Genomic DNA, 22,532 nt, shown 5'->3' on the forward strand with positions numbered 1-22,532 from the left:
TTTCGAACTCCCACCCTCAGGTGATCCACCCACCTCGGCCTCCCAAAGTGTTGGGATTACAGGCGTGAGCCACCATGCCCAGCCTGGTTTTGCATCTTTTGAAGTATATGGAATGATTTGGGATTATTCTTGATGTTATGGCACTATTTGTATAATCTAAGAAATCTTTAAAAAGCATTTATTTGTGGCTTGAATTTTAAATTGAATTTTAAAAAAATGTATTGAGGGAAATTTGAAATATAGAGAACTAATGTCTTTTATAAGTTTTAACAGTTAATGTTTTTGTCAGTCTTTTTCACCTTGATCTATTTTAATGCAATTCCAGATACCTTGTCATTTCACCTGTAAATGCCTAAGTAAAGATCATGATTTTACATGATTTCCTTTGCATGATTTTTGCAGATTTTCTAAGTAGTCCCACTTTAGGATCCAAAAGTAAAACCGAATTATTAATGTTACAGAAGAATTACTTACCTAGCAGTGGATTTATCAAAGCATTCCTTAATGTGTGATAAAATTTAATATAAATTTTCAAGATTACATTCTGTATAATCTGAGGTTGACTTAGGAACATCTATGCTGAGGAACCTCAAATACTATATAAATACAATTCTGAAAAATTTCTACCATTTTTAAAATTTCTCTCTATTCACTGCTACTTTTATCTACCCTACTGTAGTAACTTAACTGTCCTCCTTGCTTCTAGTATTTCCACATTTTAATTCATCTTCCATATCCATAGAATTCATTTTCTAAAACACAAGTATGATAATTCTATTATATCCCTGTTTAAAAATATCTAGCTAATTTCAGGTTCTTAGTAAAGTTCTTAACAACCAGGCCCTTTCTGTCCATTCTCTGTCTCCCTTCCTTACCTTTTGGGTGTAATCATTCTGTTTGCTGTTTTTTGACCCACTGTGTGTTTTTTTCTTTCTTCCACTTAAGGTATCCCTTCTGACAGAAATGCCCTCTCCATCAATCCATTTTCTGATTGGAAAACTCCCACTGGTATTTTGAGATTTAGCTAAAATCTCACGTGTTACCTTCTTTTTGGTAGCTTTCTTTGACACCAATTTTGACCGAATTAGATAATCCCTTATCTGCATTCTTGTAATACTTGTTAGTATCCCTTATAGCTCTTAAACAGTGTGCTGTAGTTATTTACATTCCTGTCTCTTACGCATACCCTCACCTTCCACCCTTACCTAACTACAAGCTGTAGGTTGTCCCAGCAGCCAGCACAGTGCCCGTAAATCATAGGAATTCAGTAATAGTTCATTGAAATTAATCAAATTATTTTTAGCATCCACATTTAAGATACAATTGAGATGCTATTATACTCCTAGCATAATATGTATAATAATCAGCTTTGAAACAAAGCTAAAATTATTCTTCTTTAGTGCATTATAGTTATTGAGCAATTTTATGCTATTTTTATCCAATAAAGGTCATTTACGGAGGGCCTACCTGTGTATCAAACATGGAGTTGCTAGATATAAGATCTTCTTTTTTATCTTACAGGCAGAATTAGACAGAAAAAGAATAGCAAACAAGAAAGATTGGTTAACACAGTGAGCTGAGTGTAAAAACAGTGGAAAACGGTGTGAATGAGAAGGTATTTTCACATATTGACTTAAAAAGGAATGCTATTAAGCATAAGGAGGGTTCTGTGAGAAAAATGTATTTTAGTGAATGTAACAATTCAGTAGGGAGACCTTGATTTAAGGGACCATAGCTTGTGATAAACACAGCAGTTCTTTACATATTTTGCCTTTGTCTAATTTTTAAAATAAAATGTTCATAATGTGTCACAGTTTTTGTTACATTTATTTTTGTAAAATATTTTCTGTTCCCTTTTTGTAGGTTCTGTTGTAGTTTTTCCTGAGACCACTAGAATGCACTATAATGCAGTATTTTGTGTTTGAAAATGTTTTTCTTTTATATATATATATATAAAATATAAACTCCATAACATTTTATTGCTACTATTATTTTAAAAGCTTTAATATAATCTGTCTTCAGACTAGTTACATTCAGTTGCTATTTTGACTTCTAGCAGGTATTACTACTTTGTCTTACGGTAAATGAAGTGTGTTTCTGGAAAAGTAAGAGATTGACAATTACATTTAGAACCTTGTTAGTAAACAAGTATTCTAGTAACGCAAGTCAAATTAATGTCTGTAAATCTTACATGCTGATAATCAGTAGTATTACAAATACGTTGAACTAGATGGGCAAACATTTAGTCCAGTGATAAAATCTTTGTGGTTAGGAGACACATTGAGAATAGGTGTTCTACATAATTTGGACAGAACATATTTACTAAAAATTAAGTATATATATAGTTAATTAACCAAATAACAGCAAAAATAGTCTCCCTTCTGCCTCAGTTCATTGATTTCCTTTCCCAAGGAAATCTTATCAACTGATATCTTATGTATTTTGTATCCTTCCAGAAAGATTCATATGCATAGGCTAATGAAATAGATATATATCTTTTTAAAAATGTATGGAGACATACATAGTATTTTGTACCTTTTACTTTTTGCTTAAGAGATCAGTTCATTGGCATATGAATATATATTTTTCCTTCTTAATGTGTAAATGTTACTATAAAACATTTCATACATACGTATAAGATATAAAGACTTATAAAAAATACTCATGTACCCATCACCTAACTTAAGAAATAGGACATCAACTGCCTATAATTTTCATAGGTTTTCTTAGATTTCCTCTCTATGTAAAACTTTCTTTTCTGTTGTGACTGCAAAATGATTATTATTGCAAAATAAGAAAGATTTCAGTATTTTACACATTTGAGCAAATAATTTTTCATTTCCTTTCTAGTTTTCTTTTTTTCTTTTTCTGTTTTTTTTTTTCTTTTTGAGACAGGGTCTCACTGTGTCACTCAGGCTGGAGTGCAGTGGCATGATCTTGGCTCACTCACTGCAACCTCTGCAGCCGGGTTTAAGCAATTCTCCCACCTTAGCCTCCCGAGTAACTGGGATTACAGATGCACCACCATGCCTGGCTAATTTTTGTATCTTTTGATAGAGAGAGGGTTTCACCATGTTAGCCAGGCTGATCTCAAACTCCTGACCTCTGGTGATCCATCTACCTCGGCCTCCCAAAGTGTTGGGATTACAGGCATGAGCCCCCGTGCCCAGACAGTACTTTTCTTAAATTATAAAAAAACCTAATGGTAAGTGCTCTATTAGGTTTTTATAAGGAAAAAAAAAAATCTTTCAAATTTGGCTGTGTTACACTTTTCTTCATTACTTTATTATTTTGGTTTTTCAAATTATTGTTGTTTATATTAATATCCCAGTCTTAACACATTGAATATTTATTATAAATGGCCTCAATATTTTAGGGAGCCAATAAGTGAAAATATGCAAATAGATTAAGCAGATATGGCTATTTTTAGTCACCCTTTTAAAAATTTCTACATTATCTGGGTTGTTTTTCTAGTCTCATGGTTAAATCCGAGATAGTTGAATCAGATGGTCAAATCCTATTAACCAGAATGATAACATTCTGTCTGCTTTGAAAAGAAGATAAGACAGTATTCCCATTCACAGTTCTTTTTGAGTAAAAGACAAGGGATATCTTGACTAGTTTAAAAAAATTCCTTTCTACTGGAATATCTTATTCAACATTGATGATTTGGGCTGGGGTTTTCCCCCTTGGATTGTGCAATATAATGCATATTTGGCAAATCATGATTATGTGACAAGGCATATAATATTGTAAATGACTTTTCTTTTTAAAAAGCTCAATTTTTTGAGAAAAGTCTTCTACAAATTTATTTCACAATTCAAACCTTTTTTTTTTTTAAACTGTTTTTGATAGTGAAATTTAGCTTTGGCAATCATCAGGAAAATTTGAATACTACAGAAACTAGGATGTTATATGGTTCATTTTGTTATTACAGAAAGAAGAGTTATGATTCCCAGAGTTATTCCTTTATTTTGTTATAAGGATACTTGATGGTATAACAACAACAGCAACAACGAAAAAGGCAAGCACTTTTGTATTCTAACTTTGACACCATGGAAAGCTATGAGCCTTTGAAAGTTCTAGGAGTGTTCAGCCAGGACTACTGAATTCTTGTGACTACTACTATTGTGTATGTTAAAGTTAATTTAAATATATTTTAAGATGGTCTGTATTTTCTCATTTCATTGTTAGAGCTAAATTATATGTAATTTGTTAGATTTACATATAATTTGTATCAAATTGTATGTATATATATCTATAATATATAAAATATATATTTATATATTATATATAATACATATATTATATATGTATAATATATATAATACATGTTATATATGTATAATATATAATACATATGTTATATATGTATAATATATATTATATATGTATATACATTATATATACATATGTACACATGTATATATTATATACATATATACTGTACAGATATGTATTATATATAATATATAGATATAGATATATAATTATCAAATTATATGTAATTATATACTACATATAATATACATGTAATTATATATTACGTACAATATACATGTAATTATATTACATATACTATATAACATATATTATATATTACATACATTATACCATATTTTATATATATATAGCTGTGATGTGTGATTGTTGTAGGGCGCTTTGTTGTCTGGAAAATGTAGTGATAATCTTAGAAGGACTTGCTTCATAAGATATGGTCTATAAAACTTCCTGTGCCTGAAGTTTAGGGCAGACGATAATTTTCATTAGTGTAGTTAGGGTCTTACTGCAGAGATTTAGACATCTTTTTAGTGACCTTAATTAAATTGTGACACTATGCTTAAAGGAGCCTCGCAGCTTTTACTTCTGCAGCACTGTAAAGTCATTATTCAAATATAAATTTTCCTTTTGTAATATCAGGTTTACTTAGAGTCTGTCAAAGCCCAGTCTTTAACAATAACAAAACAAAACCTTATGCTGAATGGAAAGGTTAAAGAGATGAGTGATTATTCACTACTGAAGAAGAGAAACTGGAACTTCTGGCACAAAATAAATCACTTAAACGACAACTAGAAGGGAGTAGAAATGAAAACTTGCATCTTTTAAACCATATTTTTTTTTCTAATTTGCAATTTTTAGTAATTCGTATTAGGTCCATATTATAAAACTATGCTTTGTACGGGGAGGGTTAAATTGGGAAGAATTATGAAGTTAAGATTCTTGGATTAAACTCTGCAAACCTGCCTCGAGGTGGTATCAAGGCATCCCTTATCCTCCACCTGCTGATTGGGTTTGGCCAGTGGGGACACCAGCCTCCACGTACAGTGGGCCAAGACGGGCCCCTGCACTTCACAGCCAAGTGAAGTCATAGTGCCTGTGATGACCTCTTCCCAGTGCTCTGCACCACCTGTCTCTCTCCAGTGCTGAGAATGTCTCCCTCCTATGATCCTCCAGGCCCAAAGAGTGCTAATAGAACGGCCCTGTTACCATCACAGAGAACTCTCCCATCCTTTGTGGGCACGCTGAATAAGTCACCCTTTATTAATGGGTTGTTAGATGACCTTGACTGTGGGAGCCATCTGCTTTCTGCCTGGATCCCCACTGATGCTGACAGATGCACAGAACCTATTGGATCTCGTGGCTGTCATCAACAGGTAGAAGACATAGGGAGCTCCTCTGTGCATGGTACAGGAGAAAAACAGGCTTTCAGGTGAATTTGAGGATTTAGAAGAGTTCTTTTACTTGGAGTAGGACTCCAAGGGTAATAAAGTTTGCATTAAAATGCACTAAGTTCTTTTGTTCTGAAATTTGAGAGTCAGGATTGCTCTGAGCTCATTAAATAGAATTAATATCATATTTATCGGATGAGTACAAAGAAAAGGAACAACACATTAAAACCCCTTCTTGTTTTTGTTAAATAGAAAAGGTTGATAATGAGTGGGAATTTGTATTTATTTTTTATTTATTTATTTTTTACCTTCTTAGGTCTAGCTCAGCTGGCTCCTGAGGTTAAGGTATTTCAGAAAGAACTGCAGAAGGCAGAAAATGCTATCGTAGCTCAGCATGAAAAGTTTGAAAACCACAGGCAAGCTCTGCAAAAGCAACTGAAAGATGAAGTGAGTATTGCTCTTTGCCAGTTCCAGTATGATACCAGTACACTTCGTCAATATGTAAACTTGGCACAAGTCACACTAGCGTAAATTAGATTTACTTTAACATCAAACGTTACTCTCCCAAATATGCTAAAGCTATTCTTTCCCATCTGAGAAAATTCTCCAAGGATAATATGACTTTATATTTATAATAGTAATAAAATGGAAAAGAAAGCAAATACACCTAAACATAAAATTTTCAGGGTGCCTAATTGTACCCACTGTTACCTCTCGATTCTCACCCTGAGGAATGTTAAAAACATTCACTATGTCTTCTGTCTGCCTGTTCTAGAATTCTTTGATATGATTGAAAAAGAGGATGAAATTTTTGCTTGTGTGATCTATTTGTGGTTTTTTAAAATAGGGACCCTGTAGTTTACTGGCATGAAGCTTCTCAACAAAAAGAGTACAAACATGATTAGATAACTTTTTTCTTTTTAAGCAAGCTGTGATCTGTTTTACATTGATTCTTTTCCTATTCTGAATCTTTTCAGATTGAGCATTCTGCATGGCTGAAGGCCCAGATATTAGATTACAAAGCTTCTGTAAAGAGTTTAACTATTCAGGTTGCTGATTTAAAATTGCAACTGAAGTAAACTCAGACAAGTTAGAGACATTTTTAACCCATAAATATTTTGTGTGTATAAAACTTCTGATGCTTGTGAAAATGTAATAAGCATAATTTGTTGAATATTGAGTAAATATGGTATTAGGGGAAAAGCCACAGAAATATGTGCCATCTTAGAAGTAAAACCTTCTGTCCGTTTTGATAATACCATTTGGATCATCAGCAAAAGTGACTTGCTTCATAGGCGCTTCATGGCTTGGGAGAGCCTCAGGTTCCAAATGGGAAAGGCGTGGTGGTCACACAGAAGTCTCCACATTCGTCTTAGGATTTTCATTTCTGTTTGTTACCCCAATGTTAACACCAATTCAGTAGTTTTACGGATTCCTTGTTAGACAGATATATGCATACACAGTAGGAGCAGAGTGGTTTAGCAAAGAGAACGTTGCACTCAGAATCAGAGAACTGTTCTTTTGGACCCCAATTTTGAAGTTAGTTGTTTGATCTTGGGCATGTTACTTTAACTTCCTTGGGCGTCAGTTTCCTCATTTGTAATGAAGATAATAATACCCAAAGAGTCATGCTGTAAAAGATGAAATGCGATGGGTTTCAGTCCAGTGCCTGAGACCTAAAAAACACCCAAGAAATGGTTATTGGTATCATTTTATTATTGTGTCTTCACTGTGGATACATCTCTGCCCCTTCCTACTTCATAATAAGGATAATGAAGCTTAGATGCTTTCTTCTTCAGTTGCTTTAAAGCTCAAAGAAAGTGTGTATGTATTACCAATTCAACTGATTTCTCATACCTGTTCTGAGCCTTTCTGGTTCCCATTTGCAGTCTTTCCTCATCAGCCTTTTGCTCTCTTCTACCACTACTTTACTTATTTTTTATCTCTTTACTTGTTTTTACTTTTTTCTGTTCCTCATTTCCTTTGAGTTCTGTTTATGAAACTTCTCACAGCTGAAATCATAGTCTCATGTTAATAAAAATAGTTGAATGAGTGTAGAACCCTTTCATGTGCACGCATTGCTGAGGGCAAGCTTCTTTTTGGTAGCGTCATAGGAAGACATTGCAAGAGAGTGGGGCACACACACTGGCTTTGCATTAAGAAAGTCCATTAGCTCTTGGACCTGCTAACTATGTGATCCAGCTTGGTAAGCTTTAGTTTCCCATCTATAAAGCGGAAGCAATGAGAGTTCCTTGGACACGGTGTTGTTGTGAATGAAGGCCCTTACTTCCTTGTGTTAAATTCAAGCCGAATTTCATAGCATATGAAATCCACAGCATGGGAGTTCTAAACAGCTAGCTGTAGTGAAATGCGTTAATTATTTTCAAGTCAACTGTGTGAATATTCATGCTGGGATAAATAAAGATAATAAAAGGGTTTACCTCAGTTCAGGTCAAACTTTTCAACTAAATGAGTTCAAGTCCGATTAGGTTTGCCACCAAATAAGTTATGAACAAATTTTTGATTCTCACAGCTTTTTGGGTGTGAAAATTTTGCATAACAGAGTCTGAAATTATGCCATGTTACAAAAGACATGTGAAGCTGCAGCTGGTACAATAAGCTCTCAGTAATTGTTAGTTGTGATTACTACCATGGCTTCAGAAACTGTTTAATGTGCAAGTTTATCCTTATTATTTATCTTCTCCGTTTTTCAAAAAAAAATATACACAAGTATATTAATTTTCTTCTCTGGCTTGTTCGTTCACTTTTCAAGTTAGCTTTTTGTACTTTGCAACCCTAGAGAATGAAGTATACTACAATCCAAAGCAGTCTCTGATCGATCATTCTGTCAGTGGATTAATAAGTGGCAACATGGTGCCTTGCAATGGTCATATACATCAGGATTTCTTGAGAAATTCTTTTAAACAGGAAATAGTTCTAGCAGTTATGGTTGCATCAAGGATCCCAAATCATCCAAATGGATGGGTGGAGGGTAGTTCTTCCGATTCTGATCTTAGGGTTGTAGCCAGTACTAAGGGAAGGGTCAAAGAGCTTGAGCAAGAGGCTGAAAGCTTGGATAAATGCTTTCGGAAGTTGCCATCAGAGAGTCATTAAAAACTCTGCCACGAGCCCACTACCAGCAAAGAGCCCACCATCTCTCTGCACTTTCTGGGAGCTTTTAAAAACATTACTTCCCGTTCCCTGGAAAGATATATTTTTGCCCAGCACAGAGGTTTCTCTGAGCAGCCTCAACTGAAAATACTTAAAGAGAAAGAAATGGCATCTTGGAAGCACTGGCAGGCAGTACAGCCTCGAGGTTATGTAGAGGCACTTCCTCCAGACGCCTCTCTTCCATGTACCTTCCAAAAGCAAAAAGAAGCCTTGAAAGGGAAATGTATCTGGAAGGTAAGCCTCTGCCTGTGATACAGGGTTGCTGTGAGGGTCGGCAGGGCAGACTGGCAAGGTCTAGTGTGTTATTGGCACACAGAAGTGTTTAGGCACTGATAGTTGCCTTTCTTTTGCTGCCTGTTGGTTGCATGCATTTTATTATTGCCACTACAATTTAATTTAGCTGCTTAATTTTGTGGATCTTCGGCATCATAATTGGCTATTTGCAAGAATAACAATTTATTTTCACACTAATAGAGTTATTTAGAAACCTCGTTGGTATCTTCATGCAATTAGTAATGTTCTTGCCTTGTTTCCTTCTGCACCTTAGGTCTGGGCAGATCACAGGTTGCTTCCCTCAGTCTTTGTCCTGACAGAATGCCCTAGCCATCAGCCACTGAGTTGAGTCAAATCCTCTCCATTCCTCTTTTCTCCAGCCCTCCAGAACAGAAGGTGGGGTAAGTACAACTTTCTGATTGGTTGGCTTCAGCTGAATCATGTTACTTACTCTGTCAGCCTTCACTTGCTTTACTCAGATTTTTTTTTTTATTTTTATTTTTTGTGGGGGGATAATTGTTGCAGACCATGTGGCTGTATAGAATTTGGAATCAGACTTCAAAATGATGTTTCATCTTTGAGAACCATCTAAATTTCCTGGAGGGAAAAAGGTGGCTTTTAGCAAATAAATATATAATACTTACTTGCTAAACTGGATATATAGACCATGCAATATGATATTAATGAGCATTTTCATAGTTATGTGAATAGAGTCAATTTATTAAGATAAAACACAAATGTACAAAATCTGTGAAAGCAAATGAGTGGAGGTTATTTCTAAAGTTGGAACCATTTTACACATCATTAAAAAGTCACTTAAAAATATTTTGGCATTGAAATATAAACAGATAAGGTACTTTTTTGTGTGTGAGTGGGGCAGAGTTTTACTCTGTCACCCAGGCTAGAGTGCAGTGGCATGATCTTGGCTCAATGCAACCTCTGCCTCCCAAGTTCAAGCATTTCTCTTACCTCAGCCTCCCATCATCATTGAAATAAATTCAAACGTGGCACTGGGCTCTGGAGTATGATTGTTCAAACTGTAAGGAGTGGATGTTTTTAGGAACTAGGCCAGTGGGTCCACCACGCTATGATTTGAGTCATGAACAGACTCCTCCCCATACCTGGGCCCCACAGCAGAGAAAAGTGACTCTGTAGTTCTGGGCTTCAGCCTCAACATCTGCATGTTAATATAGCTCTCTGCAACAAGTGCCAGTCATGGTCCTAAAGTGTTTTTTTTTTTCCTTTTTTTTTTTTTTTTTTGAGACTGAATCTCGCTCTTTCAGCCAGGATGGGGTGGAGTGGTGCAATCTCAGCTCCTTGCAGCCTCTGCCTCCTGGGTTCATGTGATTTTCCTGCATCAGACTTCTGAGTAGCTGAGACTACAGCCATGCACCACTATGACTGGCTAACTTGTATTTTTAGTAGGATGGGGTTTCATCAGGTTAGCCGTGATGATTTTGATCTCCTGACCTCATGATCCACCTCCTTGGCCTCCCAAAGTGCTGGGATTATAGGCGTGAGCCACCGCGCCCAGCCAGCATTTTTTTTTTATATATTTGTTATATGCCAAAAGGAAGGATAAGACACACATACATGCTGAGTTAGGTTATTTTGCTCACTCAAGGTTGTGCTATTGCAACCTCAGGTGGTTGATGCTGGTAGTGTTCAGGATTTTTCTTCACAAATGTTTCATGTTTATTGAGAAACCAAACTCCTAGGAATAGCATTCAGAGTCCAACGTTATTCTCTTTTAACCACTGTAGTACCTACTTCACAGCATGAAATAGTACAAGGAGTAACTGAATAAGCAGTTATTAATTGCTGAGAACAATGCCTCATGGTCTTGGTGAGGTCGAGCTATTCTTTATAAGACAAAGAGAAAAAAATATTGTGGAGCATGTTCTTGAGTAACAAAAGGCTTTTTGCCACTTGTACTCTTGGGTTTTCCATTATTAAAACTTCACATTCATGAGTTTTATCCTTCTAATCTACTCTTTACCAGGGACAACCTAAACTTCAAGACAAAAGTGAATTTTCAGATATGGACAAGCTGGCTTTTAAAGATAATGAGAAATTTGAATCATCTTTTGAAAATAAGTTCCAGTGTAAGTACCAGTTTTTATATGTTGAAAATCTAGAAAGCTTAGTTTTGTTGAAACATATCCATTGGTATAAAAAGAAATGCAGTTACAAATTGGGACATTTTTATTCTGTGATACAACTACAAGTACAGCTATATCACCCCATTTTTCTATCGCGAAGATTTTCATGGGTGTGTCTGTTTACTTCTTTTTAACTGTTTGAACTAAAAAATACATTTAGTAAAATATCAGGATAAATAATCTACATACAAATACTTGTGTGGTTTTTTGAGACAGAGCCTTTTTCGTTCGCCCAGGCTCATCTCAAACTGCTGGGCTCAAGTGTTCTACCTGCCTCAGACTCTGAAAGCAGTGGAATTAGTTAAATAAAGCACCACACTTGGCCCAACATACAAATATTTGTTGCATTTCCATACCATAACAACAAACTTTTCACAAAAAAAAGAAATAATTTTTATTTACAGTAGTATAAAATAAATTAAATAAAAATAAATTTAACTGATGATACAAAAAGATATAAAAATTTGTACCTTAAATACAATAAGATATTGATGACAGAAATTAAAGTAGACCCAAATCAATAGAAATATATTCCATTAGAATAATTAATATTATCAAAGTACCATATTATCCAAAGTGGTCTACCGATTCAAAATGTTAGTGGCTTCACAGTAATAGAAAACACAATTGTAAAATTTAAGTGTAACCTTAAACAACTTGAAATAACCTGAGCAATCTTGAAAAAGAACAAAGCTGGGAGCATCATACTTTCTAATTTCAAACTTTATTTAAAGGTTGTAGTGTTGAAAAGCATGTGGTATGTGCATAAAAACAGATACAAAAACCAATGGAACACAATAGAGAGCCCAGAAGCAATCCATGCATGCAAGGTCAACTAATCTTTGACAAGGGCACCAAGAATATACAATGCAGAAAGTAGAGTCTTGTCAATACATGGTGCCAGAAAAACTGGATATCCACAAGCAAAAGAATATAATTAGATTATTTTCTTTTACCATACCCTAAACTTAAGTCAAAATAAAAGACTTCAATGTAAGACATAAAGCCTTAAAACTCCTGAAGAAAACATATTGGAAAACCTTGTTGATATTAGTCTTGGCAACAGCTTTTTAGATACGACACCAAAATCACAGCATCAAAAGAAAATATAAACAAGTGGGACTGCATCAAAGTAAACAGCTTCTGCACAGGAAAGGAAAAAACAAATTTTCCTTAAACCCTACAGGATAGAAAAATATTTGCAAGCCATGTATAATCAGCCAATATCTAACTGTATAAGAAACTTCTGCAATTCAAAGCAAAGCAATAATGATGATAACCCATTCAAAAATAGGCAAAAGATTATCCTATTCCACAAAAAAAGACCCACATACAAGGGAAATCCTGTATGCTGTCAGTGAGATATAAATTGATAAAGTCATCATAAAAACCAATAAAAAAATAGAAGTATCATATAATCCAGTAATACCACTTCTGGGCATACTACTACCAAAAGAAATAAAATTTGTACCTTGAAGAAATATCTTCAGCCCCCACGTTCATTGTAGTATTGTTTACAACAGACAAAATACACACACACAGAGAATACTGTTCAGCCATAAGAGAGAAGGAAATGTACAACATCCATTTACAACATAGATAGACCTGTTTCATTTATGTAAATGAAATAAGCCAAACGCAGAAAGACAAAGAAACCACATGTTCTCAGATGGGGAATCTAAAAATGTAAACTCATAGAAGCAGAGAATGGAAGGGTGGTTGTTAGTTCCTGAGGGTGGGAATATGAGGAGATTTTTTTCAAAAAGTACAAATATAGTCATAAATTGAGCAAGTCTAAGAAAGCTAATGTACATTATTATTAGATCACTAAATAGCATTGTTTATAGTTAGTAATACTGTAAAGTGTGCTTAACATTTGCCACAACAGTAGACCTTAAGTGTTCCTATTACAAAAGAGGATTATCTGTGTGTGATAGATGTGTTCATCAACTTGACTATATTTTATTTCACAGTGTATACAAGTATCAAATTATTGTATTGTACACATTAAATATATAGTTATACAATTTTTATTTATCTGAAAATCCATGTGACACAAACACAGTCACATAGTTAGTCTTCTCTTGATGTTCAAAATAGGTTCTTGAAAATAACTGCATTTTTTTAAATGAAAGAGTGTTGCTATATGCCATTCAGATATCTTTTGTTTTTATCAATTAAACTGTGGTAAAATTTTGTTTTCTTGAGCAATATGTTGCTTCACTTACAGTTACAGCTTCCAAGAACCTATCAACTGGCTATACAGAAATACAATTTATGTAGATGTGTGTATATGTATCACTGTACATATTTTTATATATAGCTATATCTCATGGACACAGTCCCAGCAGGCTTTCTACTAAATAAAACAAAATTATAGCATAACAGTTATTAAAAAATAAAATAATAATGGCTTAATATATGCTTAGCAGTGTTCTAAGCTCATTAATGACATAAGGCATTTAAGAAATCTAGAAGGTGAGTAGATACTTTCAGCCAGTGTTGTGCAACCAACCAACCCTTTAAACAAGATGACTTTTTTGCTGATCTGTGGTGAAAAATATCATGAAAACTGCACGAACCTGTTTTTTTTGTTTTGTTTTGTTTTTTGCTTGTTTGTTTGTTTGTTTTAAGCTCATCAGCTGTCATGAGTGTTAGTGTATTTTATGTGTGGCCCAATGTGGCCTGGGGAAGTCAAAAGGTTGGACACCCATTCTCTAAAATACAATTTGAAAATATGCACATGTAAGTCTAAATTACAAATCTAAGTTTACACTAAAACAATAAAATTATGAAGGAAAACAACATTACTTTTTTCATATTTAGAAAAATGTTTATTGTTTTGATGAAATTGCTGAGTAAGAATTTTTGTGGAATCACATTTACAACCTATATGGGATTAAAAATTATTATGCAGAAAGATGCAACATCTGTCCCTGGAGCTCCTGGGATTTCTGAACCCAAATCCCAGTATGTCCACTATTCACCTTACACATTTTAGACATGAGGCAAAAAGAATATCTGAAAAAGCTACTTTAACATAGAGCGCCTCAAAAACACAAATATTCCTGTGTCTCCAAAAGCAATGGAAGAGCAGTCAGATCATGCAGCCCTTTATAAGTGATAAAGTGGCAACTGGCTCTCACTGTAGACTTGAAGGGAGATCTGCTAAAGAAAAAAAATGATTCTTAAAAGATTTAAGAGCATGAGACAGAAGTTGTTCCTTTCTCTGAATCTGAAAAAGAAAAAATTCAACCTTTTCATTGGAGCAGAGCTTCCCAAACTACATTATAAGTCCTGGCTTCCTTATTTACCTTTGGCCCCCTTGCCTGTGTGATCTCCTTCTTTCACTCTCATGTACTTGAGGGTTTGGGTACTGTCTCATGTATCTTCACATTGTAGGGCTCTTTTCTTTGCTCCAGACAGTGATCAGGTCTGGTTAGAGACAGCAACACCCAGGTAGACAAGGCTTCTGTAGTTCTCCAACATCGCATTTCTATATAAATTCTGCTGGGAAGGGTCCAGGCATTTCCACTCTTCTGGAGAGAATACTATGGCCACATCCCTGAATGTTAAGAGCTCCTCTCACTAAAGTATCTGGAAGCCCTCATGCTTGACCCTGGCCTCACTGTAGAATCATGCGAGAAATTTAATTTAAAAAACAGGGATGTTTCCACCCAGAACAATAGACAAGATCATTTCTCGGCTTCAGGGGTGTCCTGGAGTCTTAGATATAAATCATTCAATGCCAGCAGGTCACAGACCGACAGAGGCTGTGACAGAATCACCTAGGCCTCCCGGAGCGGTGGGCACAGGGCAGTGAAGCCTTAACCCCATGCTCTGGCTAGAGTTGTCTGTTTACTTTTTAAAAATTTCAATATGACTAATAATTTCAAAGTTTGAGCTAAGCTCATAAAGGAATTTTTAACTTAAGAAATTTAAAATAAGTAATTTTTAAAAATTTGTTTCTTCCTTTATATGGAGTACAAGGATGTTATTTTTCTGTAAATTTACTCATTCTGTTGATTGCCTCAGATTTAGGAAACCTCATTTTTAGTAAAAGAGGAGAGATAAAAGAATATTAAGAGTCCAGAAACTGGTGTCCTGGCTATGGCCCTGGCTTGGACTGTCTCACTTTGTAGCCACTTTGTAAGTGTAAAATAAGCATGTAGAGCCTATCATCACTAAGGTTCTTTCCAGCTTGAGAAATCTTTATGTTTGTATATAGCCTATTGATTATTTTTGTAAATGTCATCTTCAAATCTGGAAGTGTAATATTTTGAACAGTTAATTGAGAGGGCTTAGTAAATTTTGTGAATATTTGTTAAAGTCTTGGTGTTAAATCTTTGATATTTCAATAGAATTCAGATGATTATCAACAAGCCAGTTGAATTCTTCACTGTTACTGGGTTGTTGATTTTCCTGTTGGGAAATCCAGTTTTGTACACAAAGTTAATTCTTTCTAGTACAAGAACACTCTGACAAGCAAATACATTGGCAAGTGGTTATGTTGGGAAGTTCACAGAAACCTGTTAGGATTATTTCATATTAGTAAAACTACTAACCTGTTAGGTTATTTCATAATGAACAATACAGAGTTTACCATCACTAATACCCAGTACCTATAGTCACTTAATGTCTGGAACACAATAATGAAGAAGCAAAGTTTCTTTTGAAAATGGCTTAAACTCAAGCAGTTTTCTTGCTGAACATCAAACTTTATTATTCCAGGAAACTAAGATTTAGATAAGACAAAAAGAAATACCAACCCTAATTTAAATTATGTCTTCAAATCTATAAAAATAAAAGATTAGAAGTCTGTGGTCAGTTTGAAATTAGGTTTTAGAGAGTTGGTATGAAACTGTTTACCCAGACCACTGAAAAATGGTTTAAAATGGTGCTCATTTTAATAAGGTAACACTTCTTAATTAAGGAAAACATTTATGGAACAAAATTCTGTGAAAGATATTTGGGTCTCTGGTTATAATATAAATTCTTAGAAATTTAAAACAAATACTCCTTAAGACAGAGCTGACATGTATTTCTCAAGGATAATGAAAACTGGATCAGTATTTTGTTGAAATAAGACCTATTGTAAAATTGCACTTGGAAGATTTTCAATGAGTCAGAATCGAGATTCTTTAGTAATAGATTATAAAATTGTTTCTGGAAAGCTTGTCAATGAGTCATAATCAAGTTCTTTAGTAGTTGAGTCAGCAGGATTGTAACTAATATTAGCATTATTGAAAAATATTTTCTTATTGGCTCAGGAAGTTAATTGGCCCTGGACTTGGGAAGAAAAGATAATCTCTTAAGTCAGTACGAGAATCACATTATCTTTGAGCCAAAGTTTAACAAATGTCAGCTGGCAGAATTGGAACTTCACACAAATTTCATTTTATTTTCTATGTAGATAATACTTATTTTAGGATAGATGGCATATATGTGAATTTATGGTCTCATCTTTTGATGCTGGCGTGTCACAGGTACCTATCAAGGAGTATAACATATTCTATAGAGTGTCTTGGTAGAAATCCTCTAGCAATAAATATGAACGTTCCACAAATTTCCAAAATATGAACAATCATTTTGTCAAAGTGTTTCCTTTTAAAATGAGTAACATGAAACTGCCAGTAGTTGCTCTAAAGAAAAAGCCCAGCAGCTTGAGACATAAAGCGAGGTGTTTGAACGTCTACGTTGGTTTGGTGGGATAGACATCTGTACTGCAGAGCAGTTGTCTGATGATGTGTCAGAGCTGTAAATGCATTGGCTGAAATGCTGTGGCAAATATTTATGTGTAAAAATTAAGTTATTATTTGTACTGAGACTAGATATCTTGCAGTTCCTGTTCTTTCTTTGCTTTGATATCCTGGTAAGCCTGCATTTTGCTAGCATCCAAGTAAGCCCAGTTAAAAAACTGTATCATGAGAAAGTGGATCTTGAAGGGAAGGGTAAGCTTGATGGCTAGTGAGCATGTGAGAAGGCAAAGCGAGGTGCTAGTTATATTAGATGGACTTGACTTTAAAGAGGATGAGGTCTACTCTGTATTAATACTTGCTGTACTAGCAGAGCTGTCAAATTATTAAAGCATGCTATACTAGTTGGCTTCACATAAAAAGGCTGATGAAAAGTTAGTACACAAACATTGCAAAGTATTTTAATTAACCACTAAATAATGTCTGTATACTCGTCAGTCTAGATGACTGATACATTAAACACCTCTCACTACAATTGGGATTTGTCTACATAAATGGATGTCCATCAAATTTGCCTCAGGCATATATTGAGACAATGATACTGAGGCATTTAAATTTGTGACTTATATTATTTTTAAACTTTTTTCATATTTTGATATTTCATATTTTGTCTGTCACCTTTTATCTATAATTGTCCCTCTTTATTCGTTGCATTTTTTCTAAAATTCTCTTTTGCCTAATATAATATGAGTGGCCGAACTTTTTTGATAAATACTTGTTAGTTTTCTCTAAACCTTTATTTTCAATATTTCAGTGTGATTATTCCTAGGCAGAAGAAAATTTTTACCAATCTAATCTAATGTTTAAACATAAGTTTAAACAGTTTACATCTAATATGGTTACTCTTTTATCTACATAACTTATACCTGCTTAGACAGTTTTTTATTTACCCTAGATTTTTTTGTTTCTGCCTTTGCCTCCTGTCTATCTGCTTTTGTTTTTCTCTCTGTCTCCCCACCTGCCACCTGTTTTTCTAATTTTATTGATTTACTTTTCTTACTCATATTTATTTCTTTTCCTGCTTTTGACATTAATCACCATATTTCTCTACTTTGTGTAGTTAATCAGAAGGACCCAGTTAGTTGACTTTTTTTAAACAAGCTAAAACATTTCTAGCCCTCTTAGAAAAAATTCTTGCATACCTCTTTCATTTTGAGATTTATTTTTGTGTGCTAAAAAAAAAACTTTTATACTTGTTTTCCATGGCCTTTCCATAAGTCTTTAATATTCGCATCATCTTCGTGAGTTGAAAAATGTTATTAAATGTTATTAAATGGTAACTTATGTGGAATACTATCCTGGGTAGAGATTATTTTCATAATTTGCATGTTGCCCTTTCTATACATTTTTGTCTTCTAGTGTTTCTTATGAATATATAAAAGTGTTGAGTTCATCTTTCCTAACTTCTCTTTTATATATGGTCACCAGATATAATACAGGATTACCAGTAACATTATCATTTCAAGTAAGCAACAAATAGCCTTTAATATAATTTTCAATATTCTAGTAATTTAGCACTATTCTAAATATTGCATGGGACAGGTTTATACTCAAAATAAATTCTTTGTTTTTTGTCAACAAATTATCAAATTTCAAATTGAAATGTGATATTTAAATTCTTGAATTTTCCCCCTACACCTGGCAAACTTACTTTCAGATCTACTTAGGAAATTACTCATTCTTTCTATATTTGTGCTGAATCTACTATATAAGAAACAAACAAACAAAAATTGAGTTCCTTTAGTATATGGTTCATTTTTCAATGATGTATAATTGTCTATTTAAAAATTGTATTTTTGTCCTCCTACCCACCTGTTTTGCCTTTAGATCCCATTTATTCATCTCAGAGAACACCTAAACTACTTATTATGATGACCTTTTTGATTCCACTTTTTATCCTTGAGTGTGACCCTTAAGTGTGTCTTCCTTGGCTATCTCTTAGGGCATGGAATGTCCATCCATGAATTAGTAATGTTACCTTTGAGGTGGTAAAGCAATCTTAAGTTCTTAAATGTAAATTTATTCTTAGAGGGGGCAGGTTTATGTTAATCTTTCCAGGTTTTTAAGAACTTAATTCTTCAATCTAGTATGTTATACCAGTTTCTGCTTTTCAGGTAGTTATATAATATAGGTAGTATGAAAAATCTAATGTCAGTCTTGAATATCACACAGGCCAGAGGTTGTGATATGAATCTTTCTTCTCATGGCTTTGAATGAAAACTTCACTCTGTGTTAGATCCTAGTATCCATGGGCAATGACTTTCCATATTGACACAAATATTTCAGCTAAATGTCTAAACAACACTTTCTTTCACCAATTATTTAGGCAGGGAGCCCAGCCCCATTGGACACAGAAATGGTCTCTTTCTTGGGACTATATCCAAATTTACTTGTGAATTAACTATTTCAATGAACTGCCAAGTTTAATCTCAAATTAATAGTATTGGAGTCCAAACTGCAGAGCTGTTTTCTTTCTTGATACCCAGTTTGATTTTTTAAAAAAGAATTTTCTTTCATAATCTCTGGCTGTCATAAGAGTTGCTTTTGCAGTTGTTCACTTTGCAACAGAGACCTAGAAATGAGTGCTTCGTTTCTATTAAATCATGTGTTACTTAACAAATAAAACCTATGAGAAAGGTGTTATTACTATATCTCTACTGCAGTTGAAAAAGAACACGTTTTTGGTTATATTTTCTGGAAGCAGTGCTGACATTCTTTTTCTCCCAAGTGTATGGCAGGTATTTCATCAGGTCTTCATTGACCTATATTATTTATGTGCTAAAAATCATTGGCTTTTTCACATATATTATAAAGACTTCTTTGAGATTTTTTAATTTTAGTGAAGACTTTATTTTACAAAATCACTTCACTGTAGATATATCATATCATTTTATTCTCTGTAATCATATCTTCCCACATTTTGCTTTATGGGATTTGGTTTGCATGGTACTTTAAAAGCTTTCCTAGGACTTCCAGTTACAATGCAATACCCCAGTGTTTCCTTGTAACAGCTAAAACACCACAGACATAACAACAAGAAACAAAGACAGACTCTGAAAGGTACAAAGAGGAAGACAGCTTGTCTAGGGTCTTTAGGAATTGAAGAATGATACTATGGTAAATTTACTGGATTTTCTTATTGCCTTCAATGTATCCCAGGTGATGGACTATAGAAGCTTCCAATACGGAATCCCTATTAGGCACAGACTTCAAGGAAATCCTGTTCTCTCCCAGCCAAAGGAACAGGAGAGGATGACCTAACCACACACAACCACTCAAAACCCTTCTACAGGAATAACCAAGCTATTCCAGACAACCAAGCTATTCCAGACAAACACCACAGAAAAAACTATTACAGTGGTTTCTGTGGAGCCATGTAGAGAGACAAGCTTCTCCCAGATCAGTGATGCTCTGATTCCCTCTAAAGGCAGAGTAGGCATCTAATCTTTCATTACCCACCTGGCATGAACAGAGGACAGCATTCCAATTTCCTAACCAGTGTCAGCAGAGTCCAGTAGCAAGCTGAGCATCCAGGTCAACCCAACGACAACAGTTTTTAAAGAGCCAGATCTAAGTAGGGTTCATTGCACTGTGCTTGTTACCTGCCCTCCCCACTATCCTACGTTATCCTGTCACCAGGCTCCAGTGGGGAGTTAAGCATCTGCCACCACCCAACCTCCTAGGCACTGAACAGTTGAAGTGAACCTAAACTAGTCAGCAATCTGCTATTTCCCCACGCCACAGGTCAGCAGTACCCCAATTTAGCAACAGTACCATCTACAACTGCTCCAAAGAACATGAAATGCTTTGTTGTACATTAAAACAAAACAAAACAGATATGGGATCTGTATGCTGAAACATAAAACACTGGTGAAAGAAATCAAAGCAGAAATAAAGGGAGATACACTATGTTCATGGATGGGAAGACTGAATATGTTGTGTTAGTTTTCCCTAGCTTGGTCTATATATTTGATGCAATTCCTGTCAAAATCTCAGCAAGAATTTTTGCAGACAAAGCAAACTTACATCCTTGGATAGCTAAGACAATTTTGAAAAAGAAGTATAGAGTGGGAGGAATCCATCAGCATTTCAAGGACTTACACACAGCTAAAGTAATCATGACAGTGTGGTATTGGCATAGGGATAGATTCATATAAAAATGGATCCAAAGAGAAGGCCCAGAAATAGAGCCACACTGGTATGGCTATTACCAATTGATACATCACAAAGCTGGCAAACACAAATCAGTGGAGGAAAAATAGCCTTTCAACAAATGGTGCTAGGGCAAGTGAACATCAATAGGCTAAAGAAAAAAAGCCTTAACATAAACCTCACACTACAGAAATTAACTCAAAATGCTTATGAACTTGAATGTAATATAAAATTATAACACTTTTTATGAAACATTGTAGAAAAAAATCGTAAAGAAAATTCAAGCCTCTTAGGTGTAGCAAAGAGTTATTAACCAAAGGTATAAGACATAAAAGGAAAACTGATAAACTGGATCAAATCTAAATTAAAAACTTTGCTTTGCGAAAGAACTTATGAAGAGACTAAAAAGCCAATCTGCTACAGAAAAGAGTACTTTTCCTGCTGATAGCTGGGGACAATGGGAGAACCAGCTGCAGAGAGCAGTACCTTCTCTGCTGAGAGCAGCAGCTGCAGCAGAGAGCTTCAGAGACCTGCAGAGACATTTAAAGAACTTGCCTGCAGAGAGAAGACACCCTCTCCAGGGCCTCCTCTCTGCTGAGAACTGAATGCTCCATGGGAGGAGCTGCCTATAGAAAGGAACTACCCACTCCTCTGAGCTCTTTTAACACTAAATAGAACTCGTCTTCTTCTTCACCCTTTGCTTGTCAGTGTACCTCATTCTTCCTGCATGCAAGACAAGAACTTAGGCAAAGGCGCCATGGCCACAGAGGTTTCCTGCCAGAAAAATCAACATTTGAGTGATCCTGTAACAATAGCACTGAAATTTCTGTGTTGATATTTATCATGTTATTTCATTGATGTGCAGGGCTTCCTATTTCTTGCCAAGATGAGAGATTTTTATTTTCAAGTTAAACATTTGGGAGACTACTAGGAGACTCTGGATCTTATTATGACATTCTGTTTTTCATGTGTAGCTGGCTTTGTCTGAAACCAACCTAACAGAGGAAAGGGTATGCTTGTCAAGTAGGGGCACAATTCCAATTTCCCTTTTTCTCTTTGACACAAAAGGCAGGGCTCCTCATTACTGACAAATAAATATTCAGATTCTAGCTTCACCCTAGGCCTTACATGTACCTCCCTGTCTAGGGGGGAAGGGTGTCTTGTTACTACATGGCAGGGTTGAAAACTCTAGCTCTTTACCTTCTGTAATTCCACTCCAGCAGGGGATTGGGATGCTTTATTACTGCCTGGTACAATAGATGTTCCGACTTGGACTTTGTTGTCCTGGTTAGGATTTTTATTTTCCTTTGTTTTGTGCTGTGTAGTTTGGCTGAAGTAGGATGGTTATT

The 22,532-nt window shown here is 34.9% G+C and overlaps 2 protein-coding genes across 3 annotated transcripts in view; both read left to right on the forward strand.

The window, feature by feature from the left end:
- LOC134739370 (lymphocyte-specific protein 1-like) overlaps positions 1-6,108 on the forward strand; it is a 31,756-nt gene extending 25,648 nt beyond the window's left edge. For both annotated transcript variants that reach the window (XM_063663412.1, XM_063663414.1), the window contains 2 exons: positions 3,938-4,024; positions 5,986-6,108. In XM_063663412.1, coding sequence (XP_063519482.1) covers positions 3,938-3,983 — 46 coding nt within the window. In that variant the 3' untranslated portion in view covers positions 3,984-4,024; positions 5,986-6,108. The remainder of the gene's footprint in view (positions 1-3,937; positions 4,025-5,985) is intronic.
- The window catches only part of XKR3 (XK related 3), a 65,949-nt gene continuing 49,439 nt past the window's right edge, over positions 6,023-22,532 (forward strand). Inside the window, exons 1-3 of the mRNA XM_054470541.2 lie at positions 6,023-6,116; positions 9,388-9,514; positions 11,116-11,218. The gene's annotated coding sequence lies outside the window, so the exon portion shown is untranslated. The remainder of the gene's footprint in view (positions 6,117-9,387; positions 9,515-11,115; positions 11,219-22,532) is intronic.

Source organism: Pongo pygmaeus, chromosome 23, assembly GCF_028885625.2.
Source record: "Pongo pygmaeus isolate AG05252 chromosome 23, NHGRI_mPonPyg2-v2.0_pri, whole genome shotgun sequence".
Classification (NCBI taxonomy): domain Eukaryota; kingdom Metazoa; phylum Chordata; class Mammalia; order Primates; family Hominidae; genus Pongo; species Pongo pygmaeus.